Raw genomic sequence first — 12,101 nt, 5'->3', positions numbered from 1 at the left:
ATCAGTTGTTTGCATACTATTCAAAACATCTGGCAGACTCACAGAGGTAAACATCAGCAGCGATCGCTCGTATCTTGATAATTGTTGGATATAATTGCAACAAAGCATTGCGGTTTGTGGCAAGACTAGGTTAACATAGTTCAGTCCCCTTTTCCCAATACTGCAAGATCAATACTAGCCTCGTGCTAAGACGGCAGCATGAGCTAATTTACTGTCCGCCTCGTCCCAGTGCGGCCAGAGCCATGTGGTCAGTAGTAATGCCTCATTGCAGCCGGACAGGATGTGGGTCAGGGGGCTAGCGCAGCGGAGCCTTGTAGTAAAGCTGTCCTCTTTATCTCTCCTGTCACTCTGTTATGTAATGCCCGAGCGCCAGTGTGTGTACTGTAGACGGGGGAGGAGGGTACACTTTTTTTTTCTTTTCTGCTGACTCCATCGGGCCGTCTGTTCCAGTCTGCCGAGGCACAGAGGGGCGCCTTGAGCGCTGGTGATGATGCTAATAATGTGTTCCTGTGAATTCAAGCAAAGAGAAGCGGGACAGGTGGAGGAGCGGACGACCCAACCTGGCAACATGACCTACAACCGGGGGCCATAAGCTGATTAATAGGTGAAGAGGCGGAAGAAGTAGGCTAGTAGTGTCAGGAAACCCCATGTAAACAAGGCACGTCTGTTAAAATAGGGTTGGCAATTAATATAAGTCAAAACTACTAGTTAAACGCTTCAATGCAGTAGAATCAAATTAAAACTCATACACTTATTACATAACTTGTGACTGAAACGAGACCAAAACAAGCCTAAAATGGAAGCAAAATAAGAATATTCATGACAACATTTATACATCTATGTATAACTGCTATGCTCTTTTGTTTCAGACTGCATTTGCTAAAATGTGTACATTTCAGTCAGTTGGAGAAACTCTGATTTTGCGGTACATCGTGGATTTTTGCTAATTGCTAATAATGCAGCAATTAGCTAAAAATGTAATAATGGGAGTTTGACAGTATATTTTGCAGCCCGATTAAACAAGGCAGTTACTAGTAATTTGTGGTAACCAATCAAGAGGATCAAGCAGGAATTATTTTAGTGCTTAAGATTTTGCATTGAGGTTAAAATAGACGAAATATCCAAAAGGGTTGCATAGTGTAGGCTACATTCCACATTAGGGCTGAAACAACTAATAGATTAATTGACAACTAATCGATTACTAACTAGTCAACAATTATTTTAGTAATCTATCATTTTCTGGTTCACACAGACTCAAATAGAGCAAAAATGACATGAAAATGTGTGTTTTTTTTTTTAATGAAACCTAATTTGTTTCATAGTTAAGGTCTGCAGTGTTTTGTACATTGTAAATTTCATGAATATCTGTCTGTGTCTCATCCAATCAGAAGCAGAATTAGCGCAGAGTCTCCAACAAACATTTACTGTAAGTTTACTCCATCCACATGTCCTCAAGCAGTGACACTTTAGCTATGTGATTAAAAAAAAAAGTATACAATTTTCCTACACCATTCACAGCCAAGCGATTAATCAATTCATCGTAAAAATAATCAATAGATTACAAAATAATGGTTGGTTGCAGCCCTATTGTACATTAGTGACATATTTGTTGCTTTATGTATTGTTCTATACAGTTCTTTTCTATAAGGCCGACTTGTTGATTTCAGGAGCTGAGTGGTTCTTAATGGGGAAGCACTCCCTGCTCAGTTTAATCAATCGATTAATTCGGAGCTTTATCAACCGATTATCGATTAACTTAACCACTGGCTTTAAAGCTGGGGCACTCAATTATATTTCCTGTTCCAACTGATTTTTTTAGTTTTGACCCAAACTTTTGTGTAGCTCCCACAAACCCTTGCACAGCTTTGAGTGTTGACATAGTTGTGCTAATTTAGCTTCCACTTCCATCACTCAGTAAGCATTTAGGTGAAGACAATGCAAGATGATGTTTTTTTTACTGTATTTACAACATAATCTGAGGTTGTAGAAATACATTTACTCCACAACAACAGACAGTCAGACACCCCAGCTTTAATGTTGTTGTATAGAAAGTTGTATCAATAAGATAAAAAGGTTTGCAAACTTCAACAGATGCCACATTTCAAGCTTATTTGCACATCGATAGTACTATAGTTCCCCCTAAAATACAGCCAAATGCTTAATTGTTAACACTTTTAAAGCCCATGATGATGAATAACTGATTACTTATGAACAGCCTTAGTTTATAACTTGATAAAAATGCAGAATATCTTTCCATTACTTAAAAAATATTGAAAGAACAGACTAATAAAACTACAGGATGAATGGGTGAGTCCACAAATATGAAAAGCCAATAATATGACGCGCTGAATGAATACTACAGTAACCAAACATCTGCTCCCCAAAGCACATTATGGTCACACACCAAACATGTCACAACACCGAGTGCACCCCCCGATAAAAGCCCGTCCTGCGCTGTGCAGCTGTGCAGCCATAAGCAGCAGCAATGCACGCAGCACACATGGCCGAGCCCCATCCTGTCAACACGCGGCTACACCGAGCTGTCAAACGGGGCTGGGGCTCACGGTCTCCCCCTGGCATTTAGTCACGGAAAGTACACCACGTCCAGGCCGCCTTCACCACAAGGAAAAAAAAGCCAACAAAATGGAGGAGCGCACAACGGGTCACGTGACTTCTTTGTGCCTTCGAGCGCAAATTGACAACGAACCGGTGCACAAAACCCAGATTTCGAATAAAATACAGCTCTGTAGTGACATTATACACGCATTATTGGCGAAACGGTGCGGCTAAAAAGCGCATCCGTCGAGTTCCGTCGTGTACAGGGACGGAACAGACATGGCGGCCATTTTGCACAGGCTGCGCAGGCAAAGACAGCGAACACCCCGCCAAAGCGAGCGGCCGCCGGTGAGAGCAATGAAAAACATACCGATTCCTCCTCTTTCTCCATCCCGGTGGGCATCTGCGGCACTGCCCGGTTGATGGAGGCATATTCGTGCAGGTCTGGCAAATCCTCGCAGCGGAAGACGGGTAGAGGCTTACTAGCATCCAAAGCCCGCGCCCGAAACGACAATTTACTCATTTTTATTTTAAAGTCGCAGCATAAATCTATTCGGTCTGCTAAGAACAACAGCAGTTCTGCTTCTGGTTCTCATGGAGGAGTCTGTGCAGTCTCGGGGAGTCAGCCGGTGTGTTCTGTTCAGGGAAGGCTCGGGTCCGTAGCGGCGCACAGAGCCGCGCAGGCCGGGTCTCGGTCGCTCTCTGTCGGTGTGTTTTTGTCCCAGGCTCCGCTGCTCTCCCCGGTTCAACACGCCATGGCCAACATGGCGGACATTACAAACTCATGCAGCGCTGCGCTCCGCTCTAGCGGCCCAGCCCCTCGCTCACAGCCCCAGCCATTCCCACGCAACTCCGAGCGCATGCGCAGAGCAGAGGCCTGGGGGTCCTGCAGAAGGAGGGGGCCGCGGATGGAGAGAGAGGAGAGGATGGTGATGGGGTTTTGGCTCTTTTATGGGAGCCGAATCTTTGAGATATGCTTTCAAAAAACAGTTTATAAGACTAGCTCTCTATTCTTTTGAAAAAATATGCATTTCTGCTTCACTGGCACAACAATTTCCAACAGGATTGATACATTATCTTAAAAAGAGCCCAGTATCATGTCGCTGAGATATCGGATTTCTAGCGCAGAAAATAAAATATTTTAAAATGCTGGAGATATCCTTTATATTTAACATAAAAGCCTTTAAGCACTGCACTGTGTTAGTATTTACTAGTAGCGATGCAGCCAATAGTATCATTCAAAGACTCTTTTCTACACTTTTTGTTTCAAGCTAATGTTAGTCTGCAAATTTAGTTCCATCTGAAATGGCGCATTTCTACGGTAACGTTCAATATACAACATTCAATCCCAAACTCTCATCAGAGACCAATTCCTTAGACACACCATTTGATTGATATTATCCAAACTTACAGCGGTTTTACCCATTGAAACATATGGAGATAAAACTTTGGCGAAATAGCGCAGCCCGTTTTGATTGTGTGACAAACCGTTTTAGTGCAAAAAGCTTGTATTCATTCAGTAAAAAAAAAAAGCAAATTAAACTGCAAAAAGATCTGGCTCTTTTCATTACAAAGCCATTCACGTTCACAAAGATCCGATTAGGCCGTGAACGTCACATCACTAGGAGCGGTGCGGGATGCATATGATGAGGAGAGAACTTCTGCGGATCGGGAATTGCATCTTTTCATAGGCCCGACTCACACTGACGCACAAGGGATTATTTATACTCTGGCAAACGTTCAAACAGAAAGGCCAGAGTCGACTGGTTTCCACTGGAACCATTTGTGCACAGCAGTGGCCATGTGTTATCAGGTCGATGTGATCAAGAAATCAATATTTGAATATAAAAGAAGCCAAGTTGTGTTTAGCAGTAATTGCCTCTATAGGTTTGCGCCATAGCTTTCGCTCCAGTGTTTCACAGCCGATAGGAAAGCCAATTTATTTTTAGAGCTCTTGCATGAATCTATAAAATTGCATATTTGGCTTGACATATGAGAGGTTTGTATAGGCCAACATGAGGCTACTTTTGCTTTTTCCCCACTTAGAAGTTCAACAGTCACATTTTACTATATTCTCTACACAACAGAAATCGTGTCTGTGAACAACACAAAGCGGCCACGCCAAGCATCATCTGAATTTTCAATTAGGAAAAATCAAACAGTCGCTTCCAATGATTGGTTTACATATATCGCCACCCAGTGGTTCAAATGCATAACTTCACTTGAGGATTTTTTTTAATTTATTTTTTCATCAAATAGTTCACACTTCAGATTTACTGAAAGAATAATTTGACTAACAATATTTGAGCACAACTTAAACCAGAAATAATCAGTCAATTTTTTGCATGCGCTTCACGTAAAGGTTCGTCAGGTAAAAATCAAATTGCTGCACTGGCACCAAACAGTGAGAATTGACTAACCTCCAATGTTCTTCCAGATTTCTTACATTGCCGCAATAACGGTCCGCTTGCTTCTCTTAATCCATTACTTTTCAAAGTTAATGCGAGATTATATTGCATTAAAGGACCAGGCCACCGTCTTTATATACTGAGATATGTTCTTACCAGAGCTTAGGCGAGTTGATGCTTACCTGTCTGGTCTTTGTGCGTATTCTCAGTCACGCAAAACGACCAAAGATGTTGTTAGCATTTGGCTTCTCCTAACATATTCCTATAGCTCCAAGCGGGAGAAGTTGGAAGCTGCCAAGCTCTTCCACGGGCACAAGGACCAGACAGGTATGAATCAACTCGTCTAAGCTCAGGTAAGAACATATCTCAGTATGGAAGAACTGCATGCCTTCAGTCACGCAAAACGACCAACGATGTTGTTAGCATTTGGCCTATTCCAATGTATTCCTATAGCTCCGAACGGGGTGAAGTTAGAAGTGACCACGGTCTTCCACGGACAAGCACAAAAACCAGACAGGTACGTATCAACTCCTCTAAGCTCAGGCAAGAACATATCTCAGTATGGAAGAACTGCATGCCTTCAGTCACGCAAAACGACCAAAGATGTTGCTAGCATTTGGCCTATTCCAATAGCTCCAAACGGGGTGAAGTTAGAAATGACCACGGTCTTCCACGGACAAGCACAAAAACCAGACAGGTACGTATCAACTCGTCTAAGCTCAGGTAAGAACGTATCTCAGTATGGAAAAACGGTGGCCTGTTCCTTTAACTCAAGAGCTGGAGAAAGCTCCTCTTCTCCTGGCTGCCCCAGTGGCATTGAAGAATGAGTCAAATGCAGAGGACAAAAGATCCTTGAGAAAATAATAATAGGGACGTTTCACCTCCATCTTCAGAGGCTCCTTCTCGTTCTCGTATTTGGACTGTAAGAGCGAGAAGAAGCCTCTGAAGATGGGGGTAAAACGTCCCAAAAGCATCGACCCAGTTTAGTTGATGGAGCCTGAGAGCCTACACAAACACATATGTAGCAAGCAGCGTCTGAATAAATAACCTTCTAAACAAATTAAGAAGGAGGAAATTGAAAAACCTTTGGGGCTGGGAGGCGACTCCTGTGGGGATGAGCTCCAGATGTAGTGTGACATTACCATCATCCATCGGGGAGAACATCTGTCGCCCATAATGTTGGCCTGCAATGCATAAAACACAATGTTGTTGTTTCTTTTAGCACATATGATTAAGCTAGTTTGTAACAGACACATAACAGCGACATATTAGCCTTGCTGCCTTTGTTTATCACTCACTGGGGGATCTTTTGTGAATTCATTGCAGTCATGTGAGGTGAGATGGCACAAGAATGGATCACCAACACACCCACACTGCCATCGTAAAAACAAATAATGTTCTTTTATGTAAAAATACGAAGCGTTTAAACACGAGGGGCGTGATGCAATGTTGAACAAGTTTAGTTGCAACAGTCGTGCACATTTGTAGAGGGGAGAGGGGGGAAAAAAGCAGCAGGGGCAGGCAGGCAGACAAGACAGACGCACAACCCAACTTACCAAATCGCAGACGACAAGCATGCACGGATAAAAAAAAAAAAAAAAGGCGATTAGGAGACAGCTTTGGCGAGGTTTACGAATCAATTTGAGCCCCCCCTTTCTCTTTCGCTCACAGCTGTGTTTATACGAGGGGAGAAGAAGAAGAAGAAGAAGAAGAAGAAGAAGAAGTCAAGTAGCCGTTAGGGTGCTAGCGCGGTAGCTTCCTGACCCTACGCCATTTATCAGTCGCTGCTAGCACTTTTGGGAGACAGCTGGCAAGTTTCGCGACCTGGAAACTAGCCTCTCCTCGCACCCGAAAGCGAAAACGTCGACCGGGCATCGCCGAGCTGGGGGTAGGGATTGTCATTACGTGTGGAAAAAAGCAACTCACCCGGTGTTTGCGAAGCGACGGGAGACGCGGATAAAGCCAGTTTTCCCCATGCTAACGGCTGCTAGCACCGCTTTACAAGGCATATCAGATGAGCTGGATTTTTTTTTTTTTTTTTTTTTTTTTGCTTTAGTGTCCGAAGTGAGGTGATAACGGTCGTGAGAGGACACTGGGGGGGAAAAGAAACAAAAATAAAAAATAAAACACAGCGGATACATCCAGTTTTGCGCGACAAACTTTGGCACTTTGTTGAAAAAGGACAGCGACCCAAAGTGACCAGAAAGCCACTTTGCAGACGCGCGCTGATTGGACAATGAGTGCCACCAATCACCTGTGGAGGATGAGCGCGAGACTCCGGTGCTCCCGCCCACCCCAAAATAATCACACATGACCAAGCAATGCGCGCATGGCATCCTTCACCCCACCCCCCCTTCCCCGAATGAAACTGTTTATCTTTTAACACTTTTGAAAGGGTTACTGTGACGTGTGTGGTTTCGCGTCGTGTTGTTTTGCTCGTCACGCGCCGACACAGACCCGCAAATGTTGTTATGTAACGTGGCTAAAAAGGCCAGTCACCTCCCTCCTCCTCCTCCTCCTCCTCCTTCTCGCCCCCACCCGGCCCTCTCCCTCTCTCTCTCTTTCAACGCAGGCTTGTTGCAGGGCAGGGCATGGTCTGTCTGAGTCTCCCCCCCCTCCTCTCCCTCCCGTCTCTCCCCCCAATATTTGCACCGCCGCTGAGCATATTTCTCGTTATGATGGGGAGACTGTGGAGATGAAAAGCGAATGGCGCATAGAAGGAGCATATGGAGACAGGGCTGTGTGATGCAACAAGCACACGCGCCCCCCCCCCCCCCCCCCCCCTCTTACAGAGACAGAGATGATGCTGGCTGAGCTGAGGCAGGGCTTAGATTGCTTTGGACCAGACTCTTTGAGCTACTTTTGTGAACTGTGCTTTGAGGCCACTGCAGAATTATTAGGCGGAGACAGACAGTTAGTTAGATGTTTAATCAATCATCACCAAAAAAGAAAATGCATGTGGTTTTCTCTTAAAATTGATCTATTTGCATTAGGGCTGCTCGATTATTGAAAAAATAGTAATCACGATTATTTTTGTCATAATTGAAATCACGATTATTCAAACGATTATTTGTTGCCTTTAAAAAAATCCAGCAAAAAAGTCACAAAAATCCAGCAAAAAAGTGACAAAAATCCAGCAAAAAAGTCACAAAAATCCAGCAAAAAAGTCACAAAAATCCATAAAAAAAGACAAAAATCCAGCAACAAAATGACAAAAATCCAGCAAAAAAGACAAAAATCCAGCAAAAATAGTGACAAAAATCCATAAAAAAAGACAAAAATCCAGCAGAAAAAAGACAAAAATCCATTAAAAAAAAGACATAAATCCAGAAGAAAAAGACAAAAATCCAGCAAAAATAGCGACAAAAATCCATTAAAAAAAAGACATAAATCCAGAAGAAAAAGACAAAAATAGAGCAAAAAAGTGACAAAAATAAAAAAAAAATGTGGAAAAAAAAATGTGAATAAAAAAATTTTTTGAATAAAAAAAAAAATCGAAAAAAAAAATTGTAATCGATTTTTTGCGATTATGCTAATTTTGTAATCGTTTACTGTTGTAATCGAAATCGTAATCGAATTTCGATTAATTGCACAGCCCTAATTTACATTTATAGTTGCAGATTGTAGAGTGAGGTCTTCCATCTGACAAATATTTACACATTTGAAGTTCAATATAAGGCATGATTTTAGCCAAAGGATTGTTTTGATAATATGATGAAATAGCATATAGCTTACAATTATAGATTACCTTGAATATTTAGTAGTAGTAGTAGTAGTTTATTCGGTCAGTTCATTCCTTTAAACGCAAATGGATTTCCAATTCTTTGTGTACAACACGACCGAAAGGGTTTAGGCTGAAGTGAAAACTTATAACGCCTAAACCAGTTTACAGACTTCCACGAGAGAGAAACAAAAACAAAACACAAACATTAATGATGAACGATATCAAGTGTTAAACAGAAGAGAAATAAGCATGTATCTGAAGTTAGCAACATACATTTCAATATTCCAACAAATATGTTTACATACATTAGTGACATTTGTTTTAAGTTAATTTAGTTGTAACTAAATCATGTCATCATTGTTATTTTTTATTTATTTTTCTTACTTTATTCATCCCAGTCCAGTAGCAGTCATATAGTCCATGTCCTTTTTGTCCATGTAGTTTTTAAGTACTCTCCATATTTTCTCGGTTCCAATAGCTGTCTTTAGGTCCATGTCCTTTTTGTCCATATGATTATAGGTCCTCTCCACAGAATTTCCAATCCAGTAGCTGCCATTTGGTCCGTAAGTGTCCATGTATCTTTGTCAAACATTCTGTGTTTAAATGGTGTATTCAAATATTAAAATCACATCCTTATTGATTGGCTAATGCAAATGTTTAAGGTCAAGGTTAAGTTGCTTTATTTGTCATTATAACATCTGTACAACTAAATTTGTCCTCTGCATTTGACCCATCCTTCGACACCGCTAGGACAACCCGTGGGCGATCCCAGTGCAGCGCCCGGGGACCCATCTCCAGATGTGGAGCCAGGCTGAGGGTCAGAATCACCTGGCTGGAGGATTCACCTATTGTACATGTTTTAATAGGAAGGGGAAACTGGAGTGCCCAGAGGAAACCTCCGCAGACACGGGGAGAGCAAACTCCACACAGAACTCCAGGTGGGGATCGACCCGGGACCTTCTAGCTGTGAAGCATGAGCTATTCGCTGTGTTACTGTGCTACCGTTTCTCATGTTGTGCAGAGCAATCAACAAGACAGTGACTCATAATATTATTCTGAAAATGTTCTCTTTGAATTTGAAGTAATATGCACACAGCTCGGCTTAATTGATTTATCTTCAAAGGTAAAGACATTAATGGACTTCTTCTGTTTGATCAGGGTATGATCTATTTGCCAGGACAATTTAAGATAAGGGAACACTTTAGAACAGGGGTAGGCAAGTTTTCTGGGCGGAGGGCCGATTTTCTTTATTGTAAATAGACCGAGGGCCGAAGCCGCTGATTATTAGCCCAAAGTAAAGCACAGCACTGGAAAAATGGCCATCTTAAATGAGATAAATGACTTAAAATTCCTTGAATTAAAGTTATTCCATGTTGAATTTGAGTCGGTTTGAAGTAATCAAAGATACAAATGCTAGCGCTAATGGAACAAGAATAAAACCCACTTGAAATCAGGCAAATAATTGTTTTTCACGTGAAATGACACAAAATTATCTGAGAATAACTACTACTAAAGGTTTTATCTTGTCTAAGACCAGACCAAATCTACTCAAACCTTAGATTTAATCTCTTAATTCAAGAAGATTTATGTCATTTCTTCCTTAAAACGATTATTGTTTTTCCAGTGCACTTCTTTGAAATGTCAGCGTTGTACATAATATATGACCTCATTGGGTGTATTGACAGTATTTCTACCTTTTTTTTCTCCCATTTAACTCTAATAATGTTAAACGTACTCTCTGATTTGTGCAATAATGTTTCTCAAAATCATTTTAAGGGCCAGAGATTCTGTGCTGAAGGGCCGGATTTGGCCCCCGGGCCTGACGTTGCTTTAGGAGAACAAGGTAATATGCAAAAGAAAAAAGTCAAATGAAGGGATAGTTTAAAACGTTTAAAAGGCCCAATCAAATGGAATTATCATGTTAGAATACAAAACTTAAGAATATAAAAAATGTCAAAGTTTACAGTGCAGGCGATTGTAATTGACACTGATCGCAGGTAATTGCAAATATAGAGGTTGTTGCACGTGGTTTTGCATAGAGCTTAACATGAATTATACAGTAGTGTTGTACAGTCTGACAGCAGTGGGAGTGAAGGACCTACAGCGGCGCTCCTTCCTGCACTGAGGGTGCCTCAGTCTGCCCCTGAAGGAGCTGCTCCTCTGCAGCCCCGAGAGTGTTGTTGTCCATGATGGATGTGAGCTTGGTTAACGTCCTCCTGTCAGCCACCTCCTCCACAGAGTCCAGCGGGCCCCAGGGCAGAGCTGGCCCTGTCCTGACCAGCCTGTTCTGTCTCCTCCTGTCCCGCTCTGTGCTGCCCAGGGACGACAGCGCAGTGCATGGGTATAGGCAATGGCCCCAAGATGATTATTGCACGAATCAGAGATGAAACACCTTTTGATGTGCTGAAAAACACCGTCAATATTTTTAGCATTTTTCTGGCAAAACAGCCCATTACACAACACTGGCAATTGAAGAAAACATGTCTTTCCTTTGGGCTCCGCTCTGTGCTTTCGGGGTGAAGAAAATTGGCCCTCAATGACACAAACTTGCCTACCTAAAAAGTCCCGAGTAGAGGCCTGCACACACACTGCTGCTGGAACCACAAACCAAGAATGGAAAAACTCTGAAGATGCTCAGAAAGAGGCAACTTTGGCCCCTTATTTCTACAGGGCGTTCTGGCATCCACCATATAGTCAGTTTATAGAATTATTCATGCTGTGCTCCAAATCAATAATATAAATCATATAAATAAACCAGCTGCAAAAAGTGCCTTTGAAACACCCTGACAGCACTTCCTGGTGTCGCCCCCCAGAGGGCAGTAAAGAACCACGTAGGATGCTGCGTTGTTGGCACGATGAATGATGCAGGATCCTCACTTCACTCTGTGCCGCCTTCAGGGACCCACTCTCCTCCGCTGAGTCACCACTTCCACGGGACATTGGCTTTAACCAAAATACCACTTTATATCGAGTTAGCCTTATACCTGGGTTTAATAAGGAGCGGGGCATAAAGATTGCACGGATTCTCAGCGAATGTGGTTTGAAGAAGAGGAGGCTGTCTGCATATTGAGATGAAACCGTCCAGACGTCAACATCTGTTCCCCCGCTCTCTGCCCGTAACACAGTGCTGCAGCTGACAACAGTTCGGATGAAATATGGAGCCGCGTTGCGAGAGGAAACCGACGGAGATACCACTTTCTTTAAAGGTTATTGCGCTTCTTTGAATTCACTCGTGGCATTTGAGAGAAAGACAATTGTTATGGACTGGCTATTCCGCAGAAATATAAGGCACACTTGAGTCGTAGAGTAGAATAGGAGCTGCATGTATAGAGTACTTGTGCTGGGTTTCCACTTGGACCATACTATATATCAGGAAATGATTGTTTTAGCACTGTCGGGTGAAGCAATGTCAT

The 12,101-nt window shown here is 42.5% G+C and overlaps 1 protein-coding gene across 2 annotated transcripts in view; it reads right to left on the bottom strand.

Annotated features, from left to right (window-relative positions):
* Nucleotides 1-7,141, bottom strand: part of LOC306977688 (enhancer of polycomb homolog 1-like) — a 43,606-nt gene extending 36,465 nt beyond the window's left edge. The window contains exons 1-2 of one of the 2 annotated variants that reach the window (XM_079576103.1): nucleotides 6,891-7,141; nucleotides 6,049-6,148 (exon numbers count right to left, since the gene is read on the bottom strand). Coding sequence is in view for 1 of the 2 variants with exons in the window: in XM_079576102.1 (XP_079432228.1) it covers nucleotides 2,927-3,079 (153 nt within the window). In the remaining variant the exon portion in view is untranslated. Of the gene's footprint in view, nucleotides 1-2,926; nucleotides 3,500-6,048; nucleotides 6,149-6,890 lie in introns of those variants that run through there. The other variant, XM_079576102.1, reaches the window with a different exon arrangement.
* Nucleotides 7,142-12,101: the final 4,960 nt, after the last annotated feature.

Source organism: Gobius niger (genome assembly GCF_951799975.1).
Source record: "Gobius niger genome assembly, chromosome: 18".
In the NCBI taxonomy this organism is placed as follows: domain Eukaryota; kingdom Metazoa; phylum Chordata; class Actinopteri; order Gobiiformes; family Gobiidae; genus Gobius; species Gobius niger.
This window is presented reverse-complemented; position numbering and strand designations above follow the sequence as displayed.